The sequence below is a fragment of the Dipodomys spectabilis genome, unplaced genomic scaffold (genome assembly GCF_019054845.1).
Source record: "Dipodomys spectabilis isolate Male_0828 unplaced genomic scaffold, ASM1905484v1 ptg000234l, whole genome shotgun sequence".
NCBI lineage: Eukaryota > Metazoa > Chordata > Mammalia > Rodentia > Heteromyidae > Dipodomys > Dipodomys spectabilis.
This window is the reverse complement of record NW_024870911.1, coordinates 10953407-10978125: the sequence shown is the minus strand read 5'-3', so window position 1 is coordinate 10978125 and position 24719 is coordinate 10953407. Positions and strand designations below refer to the sequence as shown.

General features: G+C 37.8%; 1 protein-coding gene across 1 annotated transcript; it reads right to left on the bottom strand.

The window, feature by feature from the left end:
- Positions 1–588: 588 nt before the first annotated feature.
- Positions 589–23823, bottom strand: Tmbim4 (transmembrane BAX inhibitor motif containing 4). The gene is made up of 7 exons (XM_042699091.1): positions 23637–23823; positions 17431–17539; positions 15879–15984; positions 13644–13677; positions 11695–11812; positions 2017–2062; positions 589–867 (listed from the first exon to the last, which is right to left on the bottom strand). The coding sequence occupies exons 1-7, from the start codon at positions 23731–23733 to the stop codon at positions 661–663; spliced, it is 717 nt and encodes a 238-aa protein (XP_042555025.1). The 5' UTR covers positions 23734–23823; the 3' UTR covers positions 589–660.
- Between the last annotated feature and the right edge of the window lie 896 nt (positions 23824–24719).

Sequence of the window (24719 nt, the reverse complement as noted above, 5' to 3'; positions counted from 1 at the left end):
TCTCAGAACCTACTCTTTTCTCATTTTCCTTCTACTTCCATTTTCTTCTATTCCTCTGTCTTTTGCATAAAATTAGTTGTTGTTACTCTACTTCCTGTTAGTTCCACTTGCTTAGTATTTCTTGAGTCCATATTTTCATCTTTAGTTGATATAAAACAATGAACTTGAACGTGCCCTTACACCTGCCTACTTAGTTTTAAGTGGCACAGAAATAACTATGGCTAATTTAGGTATGAAAAAAATTACAGGTAGAGCGCTAGCCTTGAGCTGAAGAGCTGAGGGACAGCGCCCAGGTCCAGAGTTCAGGCCCGATGACCGGACCTAAAAAAAAAAAAAAAAAAATTACAAGCAAATTGGGCATGGTGGTAGTACATGCCTATAATCCTAGCACTTGGTGAGTTGGAAGAAGGAATAAGTTTGAGGTCAACCTAGGCTTACTTTATAGTGAGACTCAGTTTCAAAAATAAATTTTAGCAGAATTCTGATATCTCTTACAAGAGTTTCTAAGTAAAAACTTTACAAATGTGATGTTATGAAGAAGAGTAAATTTAAGGCACACAAAAATACAGAATGCCAATAAAGACCATGAACGTTTTAAACAACATTTAATTATATTTCAACTTTTATTACATAATGATAGTCTCTGTATACTGCTCTCAGTTACTTCTTATTAACTGCTTCCAAAAACCGTAAGAGGTGCAGGAACAGATTGATAACATCCAAATAGAGGCTGATGGCAGCTAATACATACTCTTCAGGTGACAGTTTATGCATCAGGGAGTGTGTATCATAGATGATGAAACCGCAAAAAAGAAGGGCTCCCACTGCAGAAAGGACCAGCTCCACTGTCGCACTATAAAAAAATATCTATAGACAAGTGGTTAAATATGTAAATTGGTTCTTGAGACCACCATTAATTAATAATCACACTTCCACTGCTGATCTAATAATACTGAATAGATATCAACTAAATTATCCACTTGATTTTAAATATTATCATTCTAATTATAAATTGCTTTAAAATGTATTTCTCAGGGCTGGGAAGGTGGCTCAGTGGTAGAGCGCATGCCTTGCATGCCTGAGGCCCTGGGTTCGATTCCTCAGCACCACATAAGCAAAAAGAAAAAAGCCGGAAGTGGCATTGTGGCTCAAGTGGTAGAGCACTAGCCTTGAGCTGAAGAGCTGAGGGACAGCACCCAGGCCCAGAGTTCAGGCCCCATGACCGGACCCCCCCCAAAAACTAAAATATATTTCTCAGAACCAAATGGGCCATTTGGAAGTTCACAGATACAGCAAAAACCAGGGTGTTTTTGTTGTTGCTGTTGTTCTGGGGGGAGGTTTTTTTTATTGGGGGGATGAGTAGGGTACTTTGTGCCAGTTCTTGGGCTTGAACTCTGATCCATGAACTCATGACTGATGCTCTACCACTTAAGCACTTCTGGCTTTTTTTTTTTTTTTGTCGGTCATGGAGCTTGAACTCTGGGCCTGGGCACTGTCCCTCAGCTCTTTAGCTCAAGGTGAGCGCTCTACCACTTGAGCTACAGCACCACTTCTGGTGGTTTATTGGAGATAAGAGTCTCACAGACTTTCCTGCCCAGGATGGCTTTGAACCGTGATCCTCAGATCTCAGCCTCCTGCGTAGCTAGAATTACAGGTGTGAGCCACCGGCACCCAGTACTTCTGGCTTTTTGCTGGTGAACTGGTAATAAGACTTGTGGCTAGCTGTGATTTTTGTGACTAGATTCTCAGATTTCAGCCATTTACTATAGGCATGAGCAACTGGTATCTAATCCCGCACGTACTTTTTCCTATGTAATATAACTCACTCACAGTCATTCATCTTTCTTTCAATAAGTAATAATGATCAATTCAAGACCTTGATTTTCTTTTTAGAGATTACTGTATAATCATTCCACATACAAATGTTACAGTGTCTTCTGAGAGTAATTTCAACTCTTTGAAGTTATTCACATTGACATGGCCAGAATTATATTTCAACTATACTAAACAACTTACCTTCAAGAATACTGACAAGCATAAAATCCATAAAACAGCAAACAGCCTACAAAAATAAAATTTTTAATAATTTACAAGATTATACCTTACTAAAAAGTCTATAATCCTATTCATTTTTTAAAGAAATAATTCCAACTCAGATGTTTGCCAAAGAATAATTCAAGTATAAGAATTCATAACACAGGGTGACATTATCCAAAAAGAAATGTACTCATTTCCTGACTTATATAACTATAACCTCTCTGTTTATGACCTTTATAATAACACTAAAAAATTTTAAAAAAGAAACAAAAACAAGAATTCATAACACAATGAATACTTAAAATACCCATTTTGTTTCTCTTTTAAAGAAACTGAACTAATTGCTATTCAACTTTCTTATGGCAATCAGTAGAGAGTATTAGTTTTAAGTAAGTTTTCAACTAGCATGCAAAGAAAATATTGATATAACAAATCATTACAAAATGTTTAAATCCTGAGACCTGTGAAAATGATAGGAAGCCAAATCTTAATGGCTCATGGTTATAACTCTAGACATTCATGAGGTTGAGTCCTGAGGATCTCCATTTGAAGCCAAGTGGTAGGCACCAGCCATGAACAAGAAAATTAAGTGAGAGCCTGAGGCCCTAAGTTCAAGCCCCAGTATCAAAATCAAATACACACACATACACACACACACAAACTAGAACTTTGATGAAATGCATTTTTAAGCCAAATAACAAGAGCAAGTGTACTTTCTAATTTTATTCTTATGTATTAAGAATTTTATCCAACAAATCTACCACTACTCTAATTTTTTGAGTTACCATTCAATTGTTAGATAAAGTCTAATTATATGACAAAATACATCTAAGAGCTCAATTTTTTATCAAATATGGGACTTAGCAGCTGCTTCAGGCCACAGGGAATTATGAAAGCTAAACTTACCCTCCCTTCTTAAATAAAACCAGGCAAAATATAAGAAGCAACAGCTTTCAGATGTTGAACAAGACAGTGATTCCAGACATAAAGGAAACAAAGATCTACCCAGCTGTAGAATTTCCAGACTATATTGTAGGACAGGAATCCACACAGGGACCATGCCCTCCTTGAGTTATTAAGAAGACAAAAATTCAGAGGTCAGAGAGAATAAGGTGACTAGAATTTTTATGGCAATATATCAGACATGAGAGAGACAGAGAGAAAGAGCTCTGATGATATGTGTTAAGGCTCCCTAGAATCTTTAAGTTCAGTCCTGATCAATGAATGCAAGTTAAAATGTTATCAAAGCTGGGGAGACCACAGAAATGGAGGGACAAAGGGTGAACAAATGCAGCAGTCAAACTCCCTAAACATTATATTGAAAATAAACTATATAATTTGTGGGTGAGGATGGGAGGGAAACACTGGGAGAGAGTGAGGGTAAGGGGTGACATTGTCCAAAATGTACTCATTACCTGACTTATGTAACCATAACTCATAAGTTATGTCTGCACATCATCTTTATAATGACAATCCAATAATAAAGCTGGGAAAAGATTACAATACAGAAGTCGGTAGAATAATCCTCAGAATTCACTCAGACTCCAGACAGAGTGGAAAGACCTCCAAAAATACAGGGCACTGAAGAGTTCTCACAAGGGTACTAAACTCAGTAATGGGCCAAATTAGCTCTAAGCTAAAAAGCTGTTTTGGACCCACCAAATGGAGCTTCAAAAGGTTCAAAGAAATTCCAAAGAATTTAACCAAAAATTTTAATGTTATACAAAAGAAAAAGTAACTCAAAGCTTAAAACTTGACTGAACTCTGTAGATGAAAACTATAACAAAAAAAGTAAAAAATAATCCTGTGGTTGATATGTAGTAGATTAGACTAAAGAAAAGATCTGAGTTTAACAATCACAATAGAAACTAAACAAATTGAGTCTCTCTCTCTCTCTCTCTCTCACACATACACACACACACACACACACACACAGACATCTAGTATATATGCAAATATAGTTCTGAGTAATAGATCTAAGTTATTTTTATTTTAAATATTTAAATAAGCCAAAATATTTCCATATTTGTTAAGAACTTTAAATCAACAGATCTAAGAAGAAAGTTCAAAAAATATCAAGGAATATGACACTCAAATTACTATAAGCCAGAAATAAAGAACAAATATTCAATATTAAATGTGAAATTTTTTTAAGAGATACATACGAGGATTTCTTGTCAGAAACTACAGAAGGTATAAATGAGGTATCATTAAACTACTGACAAGAGTTGTTTTGTTTTTTTTTTAATCTTCAAGCAAGAAAATACAGAAAAGCCTTGAATTCTACACCTAGACAATAGCTTTCAAAAATAAAAGCACACAAGAACTGACAGGTATTTGTATGTTTTTCTAGCACTATAAGAATTTTAAAAGGAAGACCCTTAGTTGAATGCTCGACAAGAAATGTATTCATTACCTTACTGATGTAGCTGTAACCTTTCTATACAGCATCTTTACAAGAAAATAAAATTAAAAAAAAGAATTCTAAAAGGAAGACCCTTAGTTGAATATTACATAAAAACTTTACAAAAAGAAACAAACAACAAAATGGTGTATGTTGGGAGACAAAAGTTATCTTTGAAAGAGGTTTAAAAATTCTGCCAATTTGTTTAAAATGAAAAATAAAACCTGTTTCCATTTCCTGGAATTCATTTTGATAAATATTATTTTATCTTATTATTTTTTTATTGTGAAAATACTGTACAGAGGGGTTACAATTACATGGGCAAGGTAATGAGTACATTTCTTATCAAGCATTGTTGCCTCCTCCTTTGTTTCCCCTTCCCATCCCTTCCCATCTCCGGCCACCCCCAGCGATAAATATTATTTTAACTGTTCAAAGGCACATGGACATTGCAATTTTGGGTTCCTCCCCTAAGAGTATCCTCCCTTAGTCTCACTGTGTGTGAGTGCCTACAGTCATGTATCATGCTCTGCCAATTTTTAAATCTCTTTCAAAGATAACTTAAACTAGAGCAAATTTAAAAGTAGTACGGAGTTGATAACATGCATAACTAAAAGTTACAGCAACAATAACAAAAAAGTAGAGAAAATATTCTGTATATGAAATGAACTATTATTTGATAATAGGATGGTAATTTAAAGTTATATACTATAAAAGCTACTTAAAAGAACTACAGATAGTAAGCCATAAAGGAAATAAAACCCAACCATATAAATACTCCTATTAAATATAAATGGAGTAAACACATAATGTAAATACAGACATCAAAATTGGATTTTAAAAAATTCCAACCACATGCTACCTATAAGAATATTATTCTAGAAATAAATTAAACAAGCTCTAGGAAATGGGGAGGAAAAGAATATTATTCTGAACAGGAAGAAATAAACTAAAATTAAAAGGATGCGCCAGATGCTGGTGGCTCATGCCTTTAATCCTAGCTACTCAAGAAGTTGAGACATGAGGATCATGGTTCAAGGCCAGCCCTGGAAGGAAAAGTCCATAAGACTCTTCTCTCCAATTAACCACCAGAAAAACAGAAGTAGCACTATGGCTCAAATGGTAGAGCGCTGGCCTTGAGGTAAAAAGTTTAGGGACAGCACCCAGCACCACAATTCAAGCCACATGATTGGCCAAAAAAAAAAGAAGTATGCAATGATATACCATACTTACACAATCAGAAGAAGATAAGGGTGGCTGTTTTAACAGTGCAGATTTTAGGATGAAGATATTATCACAGACAAAGTAGGCTAGTTCATAAAGCAAAAAATATTTTATTCCCCAAGAGGATTTACAATTCTTACATCTAAAAAGAGCTTCCAATAATGATATAAAACTAACATTTAGAGGAAATAGATCAATGTATACTGAGTTAGAAATTTCAACACCCCTGAATTAGAGGCAGAAAATTACTAAGTACACAAAAGCCTTGAACAACACTACCAACTAACCTGTCCTACCTGAAATTAATCAAATACTCCAATAGCAAAATGTACATTCTTTTCTAGTACACAAAGTACATTTACCAAGATATCATAAAAAAAATTTCAATAAGTGCTAAAGAACTGATATCATTCAAAACATGTTCTCTAAAAATAACATAAGTAAATAAAATACCGCTATAAAGCTGGGCACTGGTGGCTTATGCCTGTAATCCTAGCTACTCAGGAGGCTGAGATCTGAGGATTGAGGTTCAAAAGCCAGCCCAGGCAGACAAATCCAAGAAACACTTACTCAAATTAACTACCAAAACACTATAAGTGGAGGAATGGCTCAAGTGGTGGAGCATAAGCTTTGAGGGAAAAAGCCAAGCAATAGTGCAAGATTGAATTCAAATCCTAGTACCAGTACACATAATACCAGATATATGTATTATTATATATGTACACAATATATCTATATCTATCTATATCTATATATAGATATAGATATATAAAACCATGCTTGATAAAAATCCCTGGCCATCACTTGTTTCACTCAAATACACTGTTTCTCAAGATACACCTGGTAGAGCTAAACTAGAAAGTGTCATGCCACCTTAAGCCTTAAGAGACTTAAGGCTTTTTCACTAGCAAGCCCTAAGGAAGTTCCAGTGGAAAAGGTGATGTTAAGAACTATATAGTAGCCGGGTACCAGTGGCTCACACCTGTAATCCTAGCTACTCAGGAGACTGAGATCTGAGGATTGTAGTTCAATGCCAGCCCAGGCAGGAAAGAGTCCGTGAGATTCTTATCTCCAATAAACCACTAGAAAACTGGAAGTGGAGCTGGGGCTCAAGCAGCAGAGTGCTAAGCCTTGAGCTGAAGAGCACAAGGACAGCACTCAAGCCCAGATTTCAAGCCCCACGACCGACAAAAAAAAAAAAAAACTATAAAGTACTAGACGTTGGTGGCTCATGCTGTAATTCTAGCTACTTGGGAGGCTAAGATCTGAGGATCAAAATTTGAAGTTGGCTCTGAGCTTTAAAGTCCAAGAGACTATTATCTGCAGTTACACAGACACAGACACAGACACAGACACACACACACACAAAGCATCAGAGATTTTACCCTATTTGCATGCTGAAATGTTAACCTGGTATAGTCTCACAGATGTTAGGATAAGACATGAGATTCCCAGGTCTGAGATAAGGAGCATTTTGTTTCAGCATATCAGTAGCTAGAGAATCAGCATTTTCACACCAGAAACACCCAGTTCACACAAGGTGAGGCTAAGAGGGCTAGATGATACCTACTCACACAGTGAATTATGCTAAAGAACCACCTTCAATGTAGAAAGCAGTATCTTTTTTATAATGGCAAGTTAGTGTGTTTCCTCATTGCTTCCAAGGCTGTTTATTATAAAAACAACCTTGAAAAGATCATCTAAAAAACAAGTCACAAGACATTCTGAAGACATGCAGCAACACAAAATAAGATATTAAGGAGAAATTGTTCCCAAAAGATGTGAAGATGGCTCCTGAAGGTTTTGCTAAGACATTAAAATAAAGCCACCAAAGATGTCTCTCTAGATATTTATTTTTACTATGGCTGCACATGAAAGGTTCTACATTTGAACAGTGTTAAACACTACAGACAATAATGAGAACATACATCTTTTCTCCACTGCAATGAAATTGGAATCTGGCAAGCTTAGTCCTGGGGACTGAGGTATACACATAATAAATGGTAATTTAGGTTCACAGATTCTCCTTGGTGAGGCTCTGGTAACTTGAGTCTGTTTTTATTTAATGTCAACATTCTCTCTCAATACAGTATTAGTCAAGTAAAGATTTGAAGGTCATGTCCTGCAAATATGCTTCCTAAACTGTTAATTCACAAGTTGGATACTTTGACTTATAGTTCATTAAATATTTGAATAACAAAGAGCAAACGTTCTGAGAACATAGATAACATTAAATATTAAATATCAAATATTAAGATTAAATATAAGATTATATTAAGATTAAATACAAGATGAAGTGCAGACTTTGCCATTTTGAAGCAAATTTTATCCTCTTGACAAGGAGCACAGATTAAGGGATAACCTACCTTCAAACTGTGATGTGTTAGGGAGAAAAAAACAAACCCTGATTTGTAACACCTCCAATCTTCTTACTCAGATTTTGTGTCCCATTTTGGTATTCAGCCTCTATGAGCATTTTGGCTTTGTGATTAGTGCCATTAAGTTTCATTTAAAACAATAAAATAAGCAATAAAATACTATTCTTAAGTATCTGAACCTATAGCATTCTAACATAAAAATCATTAGTAGTAGTATTTTTCCGTGAGTTATTATGTAGCAATATCCCATAGCTGACGGCAGTAAAAGCAATTCAATGGAGAACCAACTATATGCACAGAGCAGTCGTAAATTGTTGAAGGCTTTAAATAAGCCATGATCAAGTGGCCATTTGAAATGTATCACCTGGTTACTTTGTGGAAAACAGACTGGAAATTGATAAGATAGAAAGTCTTGTTATAATAATAAAGTTAAGACAATTTTGAAAGGCCTCTACTATCAGTTTTATAGCAGGCAAGCTTCCATCAGATATACCACCAAACACATATGAAACATCCATCCAAAAGAAGGAAAAAAAAAGAAAACAGAAAGGTCGGAGCCATGGCTCAGTTGGTAGAGTACTAGCAAATGAGCAAAAGTGTCAGGTATGGCATTCCAGTCCCAATCTCAGACCAAAAAGAAGAAAGAAAGGAGAGGAAGAGGAAGGAGGTGGAGGGGAAGAGGAAGGAGGAGAGGGAGAAGGAAGAGGTGGAGAGGGAGAAAGAATAGAAGGAAAAGAAGGAAAAGGTGAGGAGGGGGGAAGGAGAAAGAGAAGGGGGAGGGGGAGGAGGGAGAAGAAGAAAAAAAAGACTACCTCCATCCACCCCTCCACCTAAGGTAAACTCTGTTCTAGGGGGAATTTTCTTTTTTTAAGAAACATCTAGGCAGCTTGCACAACTGTATTTTTCCCAAAGAGATTCCTGGTAATCTAGACTATGGGGAAACAAAAGGAAGGAAAGAATGTTTCATAAGAGTAGACTTTAGTAAATATTTAGTGTTGCAACAGGAATAAAAACAGGAGAAAATGGGTGAGTGACCATGTGCCAACAATAGGCTATGCATTCAGATGAGGGTAACACAGTAATGTAAAAAGGATCATCTATTTGTTTAGTTTAATGTAAAAAGGATCATCTATTCATATATGTATTTAAAAAAGGATACAGGCTATTCTAGATGGATCAAAAAAGTTTTAAAGTCCTTGCAGATGTTTCCAGTATCTAGGCTAATTATCCTGCCTTTGCCACAAAGATGTAGGTGGCCTTGGTAACATCTGTGCTAAGACAAATGACCAAAATGATTTCAGTGAAGTGCACACGTAGGCTTACAAACCCAGCCTCCAAAGACAGCTGATTTGGTCATGGGGGAGGTGATTTACTTCCCTTTCACTACAGAAAAGAAGAAAATGTCAAAAAGCCACTTTCCAACATCTTGTGTGTTCTGAACAAGTGGGGCCTGGCTCTAGAACTCAAAAGAGATAATAATGTCCCACGGACTTCCATTCTAAGACATTCAAAGTATATAGTATAGTATTTCTCTCTTAAAACTACCTATAATACAGGATACAAAATAAACCCACAAAAATCAGTTGCCTTCCTATACACTGATAACGCACAGGAAGAGAGGGAAATAAAGGGAGCAACCCCATTCACAATAACCTCCCAAAAAATAAAATATTTAGGAATTAACCTAACCAAAGATGTAAAAGAACTATTTAATGAGAACTATAAAAAGTTAAAGAAAGAAATTGCAGAAGACACTAGGAAATGGAAAGACCTCCCATGCTCCTGGATAGGCCGACTTAATATAGTAAAGATGGTGATACTTCCAAAATTAATATACAAATTCAATGCAATTCCTATTAAAATCCCAATGACGTACATCACTGAAATACAGAAAACAGTCCAAAAATTTATATGGAACAACAAAAGACCTAGAATAGCCAAAACAATTCTAGGGGATAAAGACAATATGGGAGGGCTATCCATGCCGAACTTCAAACTCTACTACAGAGCTATAATCACAAAGACAGCATGGTACTGGCACAAAAACAGACCCGAAGACCAATGGAACAGAATAGAAGATCCAGATATAAATCCACAGGCCTACAGCCAGCTGATATTCGACAAAGGAGCCAAAGACATACAATGGAAGAAACACAGCCTCTTCAACCGCTGGTGCTGGGAAAACTGGGCAGCCACATGCAGAAAACTAAAAGTGGACCCCAGCCTATCACCATGCACCAACATCAACTCAAAATGGATTAAAGACCTTAACATTAAACCTGAATCTCTGAAACTACTGCAGGACAGAGTAGGAGAGACACTTGAACTAATAGGCACAGGAAGGAACTTCCTGAACAGAGTCCCAGGGTCACAACAAGTTGGAGAGAGACTCGACAAATGGGACTACCTTAAAATAAAAAGCTTCTGCACAGCTAAATCTATCGCAACTAAGCTAGAAAGACAACCAACTAATTGGGAAAAAATATTTACCTGCAATATATCAGACAAGGGGTTAACATCCTGTATATACAGGGAACTCAAGAAACTAATCCCTCCCAAACCTAACAAACCAATTACTAAATGGGCAAGGGAACTAAAGAGGGACTTCTCAAATGAAGAAATAAAAATGGCAAAGAAACACATGAGGAAATGTTCATCATCCCTGGTGGTGAAGGAAATGCAAATAAAGACAACCCTGAGATACCACCTTACCCCAGTCAGAATGTCCCACATCCACAAATCAGCCAACGACAAATGCTGGAGGGGATGTGGAGAAAGAGGAACCCTATTACACTGCTGGTGGGAATGTACACTTATACAACCACTTTGGAAAGCAGTCTGGAGGGTCCTTAGAAAGCTAAAGATTGACCTCCCTTACGACCCAGTCATACCACTTCTAGGCATCTACCCTGAACAACAGGAACCAATATACAAGGACACGTGCACCTCCATGTTTATCGCAGCACTGTTCGCAATAGCTAGGATATGGAAACAACCTAGGTGCCCCACCACAGATGAATGGATCCAAAAATTGTGGTATCTATACACAATGGAATATTATGCAGCCATTAGAAATGACAAAATAATGGCATTTGCAGGGAAATGGATGGAGCTAGAAGGAATCATGTTGAGCGAGGTAAGCCAAGAACGAAGAGACAAACGGTACATGGTCTCCCTCATAAGTGGATGCTAAATCCAAAAGGTTAGTGATACGACAAAACTAACAGGACTTAAGAAACAAAGAACTCCCGCTCATCTGGTTGAACCACTACTAAATACCCTCATGCTGCTGATCACAAATATGGTATATAACATGTGAACACTGTTATATATTACAGACTGTGGTAGACAATTTGCTCCAGGGAAGTTAGAATGAACTTGTGACTTTGAAATTATGTAATCATTTAATCACAATCAAAAAAAAAAAAAAAAAAAAAAAAAGAACCTCGGGGAAGGGAGGGAGGGAGGGGATGGTAGGGGGAAAACAATGGAGGGGGTAACAATGTTCAAGAGGAAGTGTACTCATAACCTCACTCATGTAACTGTGACCCTCTGTATAGTAGCTTTACAATAAAAAAAAAAAAAAAAAAAAAAAAAAAACTACCTATAATATTAAAGACATCTATTATACCCAAGAGTATATTAACTTACCCTGCTCCAAATTTGCTGAAATCTCTCTTAGATTGTAGAGTATATACAGTCAAACCAAGAAATACTGCAGTAGTCAGTATAAAAGCTTGTAGAACAATATATACATCATAGAAAGTAACTGTAGAATGAAAACATTGATTTAAAATGTATACAAACATACTTGATATAAAATAGCATTTTCTGGCATAATAGAAATGTTTTATTTTTGTCTATACAGTTTACCAATAAAACAATTAAGATTTCTTACCTACCTTTGACTATAATGGTACAGTAAAACCATACTTATGTGATAAGCAGGCTATAAAACATTCACACAAAATGTTAGTGACTAGAGATGGCTACATGTAATGAGTTAAAGAGTTTTACAGAGATGGTAGAGTGATTCTCACCCATCTGTTCCAGCTACAGTTTTTCACCATCTTTGGTGATTATACACTATCGCTAAATATTGATTCAGATGACTCTAGGCCATCCGGCTAGCTAGGAGTTCTTGGAAGGCAATTCTAGCCATTTGCACCCAATTCACCAGCCCAATTCAAGTCAATTGAACAAGAGAAATATTGAGGCACTCTGGGTTGGCCTACCACATTACAAACCCTACAGAGGACAAAAATGAACTATTAATTGTATTATATCTAAATCTGTGTTATATTAGAGGACAGTACTGTGGAGTTTATTGAATATGTACCAAGTTCTCCCAAATTCCCTTCTGAAATTTTAGAATAATAATTTTAGATAATAGCTATTGTAATACAACTGCTTAATACTGTAACAGAATGCTAAATTATAGCCTCCTTAGAAACGGTTAAGTGCTTTGAACCTAAAACCACTTAAATAATTTAAAATCCTCTAAGAGTTAAACATTTACAATATTTCTTTTCCTAAATTACTGAAATTTGTAATAGGATTGGGAAGGTAAACATACACAAAAAGGTCAATTTTGCTTCTTGTCAGTAATTTCAATTCAATCAGATGGCTAAGATATTACATCAGTGGGGAAAATAATATTCTCAAATTATCTCGTCTGTTTTCTACCTCCAGTTCAAATAGGCCTGTGTTATACTCCTTATACATGATGGGTTTGGAGTGGGGAGAGATGGACTGGTATCATTAATAATAAATAACATTAGCAGATAACACTAAGAAGTTAATTTACTTCCTCCTTGCTATGATGAGAAGCTTTAATTCTACTTCATCGAGTATTTTTTAGTACTTATTTGTATTCTGATCCTTTGAAACGAAAAAGAGTGAGGAATCACCAAGAAAACACAGATTCAAAGTTTAAAAATAGTAATGAAAAATGGGAACAGATAAATACATTAACCTTCAGGATTTACATTTGCTGTTATTGAGAGGAGGAGTTAATGCTGACCTTTTTGGTATCCAAGGTTAACTGAAGATAATCAGAATTGTTACTGCTAACTTATTGAAACTTTTTAGTCAAGCCTTACACAGTGTACATCAAGTAATTATAACAGAGAGTTGGCTTTGAAACATGTGTTTAACATGAAGTACAGAAATGGATATTACTGCTGTTGTTTGGGTTTAATGATATACAAAGATGCAGCAATCAAGCGCAGTTTTACAGGGGCAATTCTTAGGGAGCTTAGCCATGTGATGAAAGTACATACCTTAAAACACATGTTCTCAGTTCCCCCAAGTCTCTTTAAGTTAGAGAAAAGATTGGCTCCAGTTGTCTTATTTTTATACATGGGAAAACACTGCTCTACATTCATTTTGTTTTCTTTAAACTTTTCCACATAGTTCAGCTGAACTATGTAAAGCATAAATATTTGGCTTTTACTTATCTCTTAGGCAATCTTTATTGTATGCCATATTTTTGAAATACAACATTCTGTGATGTTAAACTTTAACCCCAAATACCTTTGTTATCTGAAAGATTTACCCACATTAAAGTTACAACATAGAGAAACACAATGACGACTTACCAACAATGGCCACAGTCAGAGCTTCCAACAGTGTCTAAGAAAAAGAAACTGAATTAATGCATGTAAAATGCGTACTGACTTGTATACATTTTCTAATTTCTACTAGTTTAGTGTGATCATAATAGGAATAATGTCCTTTTAGTCCAAGGAACCTTGTAGACAAGACAGTTACTAAGTCAAACAGGAACAACAACAAAAATCTGTCTGTAGTAAAAATATTTAAATTCTGTGGATTCAGCAACTCTTTAAGCTCTAATCAGATTTTTCATATCTTTATCAGGAAGACTACATAGTAGAATTAATATAGAAAATTCTTTTTTCTCACTTTATGTAATATAAATTTAAAAGATATTGTAAATTATGCATATATTTATTTTAAAAATCCTCAACATCTCATACAAATAAGATTTAACACTGTTCCCTGTGTTCATTACCTCTTTCTCCCCTTGCATCAGTTTTTACCTGGAAATAGGGATCCTCAGATTCAACATTACATTTTCAGTATCCCTTGCAGTTAATTCTGGCCACGTCACTATGTTCTAACTAGGCTAACCTAAGTAGAGAAATGTTTAGACCCTACTGGATTGCGCTCTAAAAGCCCAAAGCTCACACTCACTCGCTCCCCCTTCCCCTCTTCCCCTCTTCCCTTCTCCCCCTCTTCGCCCCTCCCCCACCTCTCTCTCTCTCTCTCTCTCTCTCTCTCTCTCTCTCTCTCTCTCTCTCTCTCTCCCTCCCTCCCCCCCCCCTCTCTCTCTCTCTCTCCCTCTCTCTGTCTCTCTCTCTCTTTTTATTTGCCAGTCCTGGGGCTTGAACTCAGGGCTTAGGCATTGTCCCTGAGTCTTTCTGTATTCAAGGCTAGCACTCTACCACTTGAGCCATAGCACAACTTCCAGCTTTTTCTGTTTATTTGGTGCTGAAGAATGGAACCCTGGCCTTCATGCATGCTAGGCAAGCACTCTACCACTAAGCCACATTCCCAGACCTCTTTCTTTCTTTCTCCTTTCCTTTTGTTGTGTCCTTAACTGAATACTATGTGAGGATATGGTAATGAGGTATTCTACTATAGCATGCAAGCTTTAGGAATGCCAGAGCCACAGTTAACCCTTGCTAATTTCTCTAGTCATTCAGGTTTTTATATGAAAGAAAAAAAACTATCTTAAGATACCTCTTTTATCATTGCTTAAACCATGTAAAAAGTAAATGAATTCATATCCTAAATACAACATAAATAAAACTTTGCACAATAGCCTTTCTTTCCCTTAATTACATTTTCCTTACTTCATCTTCTGTGCCTAATGCAGTCACATCTTCCCCATCTGATAGTCTGTATCAAAGATAAGCCAGAAGTGTCAGCAGTATCTGTATAGTTATATACTTGTAGAAGCATTTCCTGTTCTCCCTCCTGCCTGACCTCAATGTTAGGTTTTTAAAAAGAGGTAGCCGAGTAAGAACAGCAGCACGCACGTGGTATTCAGGTAAGGGGTAGGTTTATTCAGTAGACCTGCTGGGACCAGGCAAGGTTGGCACTCCACGTGGCTGGGAAAGGCCTGGGAATGAGAGAGCTGGGAAAGCGAGGAAAGAGAGAAAAAAGAGCTAGAAATTAGCTAGAAAAGAGCAGCAAGAGAGCAGAGAGAGCTAGAAAAGAGCAGCGAGAGAGCTACTAGGCCTGCAATAGGCCTTATCTAGGGTATGGGCGGAGAAAGGTGTGGCCACATCAAATTCAGATGTGACCTCAGCAGATGCAGATGTGACCTCAGCAGATGCAGATGTGACCTCTTCCAGGTGTCCCAGTTGCCTAGGTAACACAGGTACTGGGTGGAGACTTTGCTGGGAGGAGGGTGGAGTCTGCTAGCCATCCAGGAGCCGACCTTACACTCAACAACCATCAAGTGGAATGGTAAATTGGAGATTTCTCACTATTCTAGTGAGTACTCTTCCTGCTGGCCCAATGTTGGTCTATATGCTCTCCCTATAGAGAAACAGCTCCTTCTGAAAGAAGACAATAGATGGATTTGAAGAAATAGTCTACATTACCCTATTTGTGAGTGTGTGTGTGTATTTCTTTTCTATTACATAACTGACAGGGGTGAAGAACTGGAATCTGAGCCGAAGACTGGCAATCTGAACATTGCCTAACCATTCTTCTGTCATAGTTGTATTTGTATATACATTCAGTTAAATAACAACTTTGAAAACTCAAGTTAACAAAGAAATAAGCATTGTCAGAGTACTCACAAATCCAAATAGCAGGTAGAGGTTAAGGGGATGCTTATGTCTGTTTAAAGTCAATGCGAAAATCAAACCCAAAGATCCAAGAGCAAACACCAGAATTAAGGCAGGACTGAAAAACATAACGTTAAAAACATTTCAACTTCTAAAATAACGAGAAATGTTATCCAATTTAATAAAACCTATTTTATATGTTCGTAAAACTATTTTAAAAAATCTGGCCGGGCATTGGTGGCTCACCGCTATAATCATAGCTACTCAGGAGGCTGAGATCTGAAGATCACGGTTCAAAGCCAGCCTGGGCAGGAAAGTCCATGAGACTCTTATCTCCAATAAACCACCAGAAGACTGGAAGTGGCGCTGTGGCTCTATTGGTAGAGCGCTCGCCTTGAGCTAAAGAGCTTAGGGACAGCGCCCAGGCCCAGAGTTCAAGCCCCATGACTGACAAAAAAAAAGTCTGGAATGATCTACCCCAAACTATCAAGAAGTCATTTTCATTTATATCTGGAAACATTGAGGAGTTATGAGCAGAACAAAGGAAAGAACCCATAGGAGTAGGACAAGAATTCCTCTTTTTTTTCATGATCATATTTGAGTAATGCTTATAGTTAGCACATTACTTTTATGATTAAAATACAATAAAGAAAAGATATTTAAAAACTTTTGTGCCAGTCCTGGGGCTTGAACTCAAGGCCTGGGCACTGTCCCTTAGCTTTTTCACTCAAGGCTGACAGTCTACAGCACTCTACCACTTGAGCCTTAGACCATGTCTGGTTTTTGGTGGTTAATTGGACGTAAGAGTCTCATGGGCTTTTTTCCCCAGGCTGTATTTGAACCATATCCTTAGTTCTCAGCTTCCTGAGCAGTAAGGGTGACAGGAGTGAGCCACCAGCACCTGGCTTTTAATAAACAGATGTTACACATAGCTACTCTTTCAGGGTACTTACCACATGGCCATAATTTAAATTATTTTATCTCAAATGTCAAACTAGTTTAAGACTCTTGTTTGGTAGGGGGAAGAGAAGCAAATTCTTTATTTCTAAGAAAACATTCCTTATTTGTTTTGTCTTTCCTTTAATATAAAGAAATCATGTTTTTAGCTATAGAAATAGTAACTTTGTAAGTAAAATATTTAATAATGGATGGGTCAAGTAGAGCCTTTCTGAAATTTCTCAGTGAACTCCTCATCACAAAACAATGAAGACACATTTATATTCAATAATTTTTTAAAGCAATGTCTTAGGTTTCAGGGACAGAATAGTCTGATAAAAATTAAAATTAATAAAAATTAAAAAGTAGGACTTAACTGAATGCAGTAAAAACTCTTATTTCTATTGTAGGAGATGAAGGTTGAACCTTAAGAAACTATAAAAAGGTAAAACATCAGATTATAGAACATTTTCCTTCATTAAGAACTAATGTGGTTTATATGAGTTACATGATGAACTTTTTGACACTTTAACCCCAAAAGTTAATTTTAAAAAAAATCTTTGTTTATATAAGCGATTTAGATAAGATGAAATGTCCACAATGACTCAGAGTCTTCTTGTCACCTTACCTCCCATGGACAAATGTCCGTATGGACTCAAAGGATAAGAACACTGCAGACATCACTGTAGTTAAGAGAACTTGCAGAGACAGGATGCTGTAGACTTTTCGGAGAAAGGCTGAAAGAGAAACATAGTACGTATGACTGTTTTCTTCAGGATCACAGAACTGCTAGACCAAATTTCTCTTAGAAAAACTTTATTTTTCTGGGAAAGGATGACATTGTCCAAAAAGAAATGTACTCTTTACTTGGCTTACCAAATAGTAGCCCCTCTGTACATTACCTTTAAAATAACAATTTTTTTAAATACTTAAAAAATTGTTTTTATATTCATTTTTCTTAAATCTTAATATAAAGAATATAACACTGAAAAAATTCAAGAATTATGAGAGAAAGCCAATCTTCCAAAATACATGGGCTTAAAATAAATTAATAGGCCCAATAATAAAGGCTTTCATCAAAATACAAAGAAAGTATCCTATCTGTGAACAACATACAATAAAGCAAAGGATTAAAAACACACCATTTATGCACCTAGGACATGAAAATTAGAAACAGAAAGTATATATTAGATCAGGCACAGTGGGTCATGCCTGAAGTCTAACATTCTTGGAAGGTAGCGATAGGAGCCCTGTCAAAAAGGGTCAGACCTTAACTCAAAGAACAGACCGAGTATGGTGGTGCATGCTGGCAAACCTAGTTATGAGGGAGACATAGGTAAGAGAATCATAGTCCAAGGAATGGCCCAGGGAAAAGCACAAAACCCTATTTGAAAAATAAAGCAAAATGGAATGTAGGTGTGGCTCAAGTGGTAGAATGCTTGCTCAACAAGTACAAGGCCCTGAGTTTAAACCCCAGTACCTATAGTTAGCCATAACTTTTTTAAGATCTTAATATCTGCAGCAACAAAAATGTTTCCCCAAAATGAAACTTATCTTCAAAAGGCAGTTAAAAAATAATATATATATATATATATATATATATATATGCCTTAGCCCATCAATTTTATTTCTTATTTATAATAATTCTATATCTAGTTTCTATACAATTTTGGGGGTTTTGTTTTGTTTTGTTTTTTGGCAGTCATGGGGCCTGAACTCTGGGCCTGGGCACTGTCCCTCAGCTCTTCAGCTCAAGGCTATTGCTCTACCACTTGAGCCACAGTACCACTTCTGGTTTTCTGAGTGGTTTATTGGAGATAAGAGTCTCTAGGCCTTCCCTGCCTGGCTGGCTTTGAACCGCGATCCTCAGATCTCAGCCTCCTGAATAGCCAGGATTACGCCCGGCACAACAAGAATTCTTGCTTTATAAATATTTTATTAGCCAGGTGCCAGTGGCTCCTGACTGTAATGTTAGCTACTTAGAAGGCTGATATCTAAGGATCAGTTTGAAGCCAGCCAGGGCAAAAAAAGTCCCTGTGAGACTCTTATTTCCAATAAACCACTCAAAAACTGGACGTGGTACTGTGGCTCAAGTGGTAAAGCACTAACCTGGAGGACAAAGAGGTTCAGGGAAAGCAGATTATAAACCAAAACCCAGGCAAACAAAACTAAGAGACTCTTATTTCCAATTAACCACCAAAAAGCCAGAACTGGGGGCATGGCTCAATTGGCAGAGTGCCAGTCATGAGTGAAAAGATGAGCAAAAGTATATTGCCCTTAAGTCAAACTCTAGCACCAACACAAAAAAACTGAGAAATACTCATTTAAAATGTTCTGATAGATACATGACATAAATAATATAGTACACTAGCACAATTCCAGTGCTCTCTCTTTGGACACATACTCTTTTGTACATATTCTCTTCCCCTACAGTCCTAGCTAACTTATAACCAATCAGCTCTCAAAATTCAGCCTTTCACAGTTCATAGTATGAATTACATGTTTTTCCTTCATGTTCCCAAGAGATCCTAACATACACTTGGGCACTGCATAATTAATAAGTCTACTTGTCTTTCTCCCCATTAGACAATAAAGACTAAATACCTCAGAGTCTTTAACTCTCATTTCCTGCATGGAAAATAGGAAACGTTTGTGTTTTTCTATTTCTCCCTACTGTAACCCTGCTATACTAAAATAAATCCTTGCTAAAATAATTCCCATTGTTTTCTAACAATGGGAAGCCAGTCCTATTCATGTTCAGTAAATTTATATTGAATTAGTGAAGGGAAGATTTTACAACTCAAAGATGAAAAAGAAATAGAAATAACAGAGCCATCACTTTTTAGAACATGTTTAGGCAGGCAATGTAAATCATGTTGAATGACTAAAAAGTCACTGAGAGCTAGAAAAAATACATTAAAGCTACTTTTCATGATACATTTACAGGTTTCTTTTAAAACACTGCTATGGTAAAAAAAAAAAAAATAGATGGAGAAAAGATGAACAAATGCAATCACACGATTTAGTATACACTATGTGGAAAATGTTCTATATAACGTACGGGAAGGGATGGGAAACTGGGGTAAGGCAGACGAAGGGGTGACATTGTCCAAAAAAATATACTCACACCTTAATAATAACAATAAAATTATATATTTTTAAAAGTAAAAAATATGTTTGCTAGTTCATGTCTGTAATCCCAACACACAGGAAGGTGAAGCGGGACAACAGGAAGCTCAGGCCCTCCTCTGGAAAGGGTTTGAAGAGTCCTCAAACCAGCACAGAACCACCTTATAATCCAGGCAATACCACTCTTAATGAGCTTACCCAAAGATTACATGCCAGGATACAGTAATGCCACGAGCACAACCAAGTGTTTACAAAGAAGCTTACTCAAGATGTTCCTCAGTAGATGAATGGATAAACTATGGAACATACTAACAAAAGAACATTCTTCAATAGTGAAAGGAAATGAGCTATCCATGAAAACACATTGAAGAAATCTTAAATGTATGTTACAGTAGGAAGTGAAACACACCAATCTGAAAAACAAAATACTGGTGGTCCCAACTATATGGTATTGTGGAAAAGGCAAAAGTATGGAGACAATAAAAAGGATCAGGGTTCACCACGGCACAGCTGTTTAAGAAGTGGAAACTATGGAGGGGAAGGGGGAAAACAAGTCGTTTAAATAAGGATACAGGTGGACCTGTTGCAACAATGAGAAGTACAAGTCGTGGAAAACGAACTTTACAACTTTGGTGCGGGGGCGGGTAGGGAGGATTGGGTGGTGGGGGGCGGGGGGAGGATGGGAAGGGATGGGAAGGGGAAACAAAGGAGGAGGCTACAATGCTTGATAAGAAATGTACTCCTTATCTTGCCCATGTAATTGTAACCCCTCTGTACAGTATTTTCACAATAAAAAATAAATAAAAATTAAAAAAAAAGAAGTGGAAACTACTCAGTGTGATACAACAATGGTAGATAGATGTTAATACACATTTATTAGAACCCATAAAACACGTAATACCAAGGGTGAGCCCTAATGCAAACTATGGACTTTGGATCATAATAATATGTCAGTCTAGGTTCACTGACTATAATAAATATGCTCCTCTGGAACAGGACATTGATAAAGAGACTTCGTAGAAGGTAAGGATTATATGATAAATTTTCTCTACTTTCTCAATTTTTCCAGGACCCTAAAATTGCTTTTAAGAATAAAGCCCATATTTAAAGTTAGGAAAAGGACTTGAACAACATTTTTCTAAACAACATATACAAATGTCCCATGAAATATATTTTTTAAATGTTCAACATCACTAGTCCTTAGGGAAATACAAATCAATACCAAAATGATGTGTTATTTCACCATCATTTGGATGTCTACTTTCATTTCAACAGAGAGAAAAAAAGAAATATTGGCAAGGAAGAACCTCTGTATGCTGTTGATGTTCTCATGTAAATGGTGCAACTACTAAGAAAAACAGAATGGCAGATCCTTAAAGAGCTACAATAAGAGTTACCACACAAAACGCAGCAGCTTCAATTTTGAGTACACACATAAAAGAATTAAAGCAGGTTCTTAAAAGAGATATGTGCATACCTGTATTCATAGTGTTACAATTGCCAAAAGGTAAATGTAGTGGAAATGTGCAAGATTAGATGAACAGATAAACAAAATTTGGTATATACGTGCAATGTAATATCAGTCTTAAAAAGGAAGGAAATTAGGCAGGTGTCAATGGTTCATGCCCCTAATCCTAGTTACTCAGGAGGCTGAGATGTGAAGATCAAGGTTTAATGCCAGCTCCAGCAGGAAAGTCTGAGAGACTCCTATCACCAATAATCTATCACCAAAAAAGCCAGAAGTAGAGCTGTGGCTCAAGTGGAAGAGGGCTAGCTTTGAGCCAAAGAAGCTCAAGGACAGTGCCCAAATCCTGAGTTCAACACTCAGAACTGGCACAAAAAAGAAAAGGGAAAGGGAAAGGGGCTGGGAAGGGATGATTCCATACACAGTACAATGCAGATGCACTAAAGAGACATTATGCCAATTGAAATAAGCCAATTATTAAAAAAAAAAACAAAAAACAAAACAGTGGGAGATTCCTTTTTTTTGTCGGTCATGGGGCTTGAACTCTGGGCCTGGGCGCTGTCCCTCAGCTCTTCAGCTCAAGGCGAGCGCTCTACCACTTGAGCTACAGCGCCACTTCCGGCTTTCTAGTGGTTTATTGGAGATAGGAGTCTCACGGTCTTTCCTGCCCGGGCTGGCTTTGAACCGCGATTCTCAGATCTCAGCCTCCTGAGTAGCTAGGATTACAGGCGTGAGCCACCGGCACCTGGCGAGATTCCTTTTATATGAAGTATTTAGAGCAGTCAATTTCAGACAGACAAAGTAGAATATAGTTGCTAGGACAGAGGTGAGAAGTCATTGTTTAATAGCACACTTTCATTTTTGCAAGATGAAAAAGTTCTGGAAACTGAGTGCACAACAATGTAAAAATACTTAGCATGGGGCTGGGAAGGTGGCTCAGTGGTAGAGCACTTGCCTTGTATGCTCAAGACCCTGGGTTCGATTCCTCAGCACCACAGAAGAAAAAAAACCGGAAGTGGTGCTGTGGCTCAAGTGGTAGAGCAGGTCTTGAGCTGAAGAGCTGAGGGACAGCGCCCAGGCCCAGAGTTCAGGCCCCACGATCGGACCGAAAAATAAAAAAATACTTAGCATGACTGAACTGTACTTAGAACTGGTGAGAATGTAAAGTCTTTATGTTACATGTATTGTGCCACAATTAAAAAAAAATATTTTGGCAGCTGAACTCACGTGTCACAACAACTTCAGAATTCAGGAATTTAGCTCCTGGTACCAAGATTCTTAATACATCATAACTATCCTCATAATTCCTTTCGGGAACCAGTTCCAGCAGATTTACAGGCAGGCTGTAAATCTGGGTCAACTTCTGTGACCAAAATGCTGAACCAGGGCAAAGAGTGAATTCTGTTTACCTGACACCAATTTTAATATAGAAAATCATGTCTGCCTACTGGGTAATGTAAAACTTTAAACTAACAGTACATTTTTTGTTGTTGTTGTTTTAACTGATTTGGGCAGCATTGATCTCACTAATACCCCAACCTCTGTTGGATTAGAATTAGTATGTCTGCCCTGAAAGGGGCGGGGGGGGGGGGGGGGGGGGTGGAGACCAAGACAGGTAAGGTCGCTGCCCTGACAGAAATAAAAGTCCAGTGCACAAGAGACAAAGAAATAAACATTTACAACGGGTTTTCACTCCCTCACAGTGAGCCGAGGAAGGAAACAACCCTGCTGGGGACAAATGTCACAAAGGACAATTATCACACAGTAAAGTTATTGGCATCCAAAAAAGAATTTTTTTTTTTAAAGGAAGCTTTCCTTTGATTTACAAATGTCAGATCAGGCTGGGCGATGGCGGTTTACACCTCTCATCCTCACCACCCGGGGGGCTGAGGTCGGAGGGCCCAGATTCAAGACCAGCCCGGGCAAGAACCACCAAAAAGCTGGAAGTGACGCTGTGGCTCGAGCGGTAGAGCGCCCGCCTTGAGTAGAAAATCAGTTCAAGATCCAGGACTAGCACAGGAAAATGAATCCATCAATACACGGGGGAAGTAAGCAAATGTACAAGTAACAAAACGCCAGGGTCGGGCCGCTCGAGCTCCGCGCCGCGGGCCGCAGCGGGGCCCCGCGGACTGCAGCTCCCGAGCCCCGGGAGACGAGGCCTCGGAGGCCGCCACACAGCGAGGAGCCCGGGCGACCGGAGCTCCGGGCGGCCGGAGCCCCGGCGCCACCGCGCCACCTACCCATGCGGATGTGCACGCTGGCAGACGCCACGCAGCTGCCATAGTTGAAGTCATCCTCGATGGACGAGCAGGGATAGCGGGGGTCAGGGTCGGCCATGTCGCCAGCAGAACCCCCCAGCCAAGCCTCGGGGACTAAACTGACCACAACGGCCTGAGCCCCACTTCCGGGATAGAACCTTCCCAGACGGAGCGAGCCGAGCTGCCTGGGTGGGGCGAGCCCCGAGCGAATCGATTGGCTGGCCTTAAACATTCCCAGGGGAAGGCGCAGACACAGCCGCCGCCCCAAAGAAGAGCTGGAGCTGGAGCGGGGTGACAGCTCACACCCCACCTCCTCGGAAAGAGATTGTCCTCGAAACGGTCGTCTTTGCTGGAAAGCAGACAAAACATATCCATCCCACCCACCCACTTCTTCAATAATCACTCCAGGGATGCTCTTCAGCCCTATGAGTTTAAGCAACTATTATCCCTGCAATACAGAATGAGCCCCTCCTAGGAGGTCTTGAGAACCGTCAGCTTCACCGCCAGCTAAGATTAATGACCAAGGAGAAGATAGGCAACGCCGGTTCCTTTTTTTATTCACTAAATCCTAATACAAAGTAAAGGTGGAGAAATCATTATAATGTACGCATACCGAGAAGCAAAACGAAAATGGTTCTTCCTCTTATTCCCCTTTCTTCCAGTCCTTGAGAGAATGAAATACACACGTTCAAGCTCTGAGATAAAACTTGTCTCGTTTACATGACTCCACAGGGGAGCTAAATACTCCTTTATATTTACAAACATATTGTAGTTGTAATATTGCAAAGTGTAAAACTAGTGGCAAAGTTTGTGCTAAGAAGTTTTACATTTACATATATATTTATATAAACAAATCATATGCATATAAATTACATATACATAAATTCTAAATTATATTATATTCTTTTATAACCTTATCTGTTATATAAATTTTAAATTAAATATATCAATTTATATATTATTAAACAATATATTTGAATATATTATATATTTATATATACTAAATTATAAGCTTTGCTTACTCTATGACATTCAGTAGCAAGTTAAAAAACATGACAAGTGAAG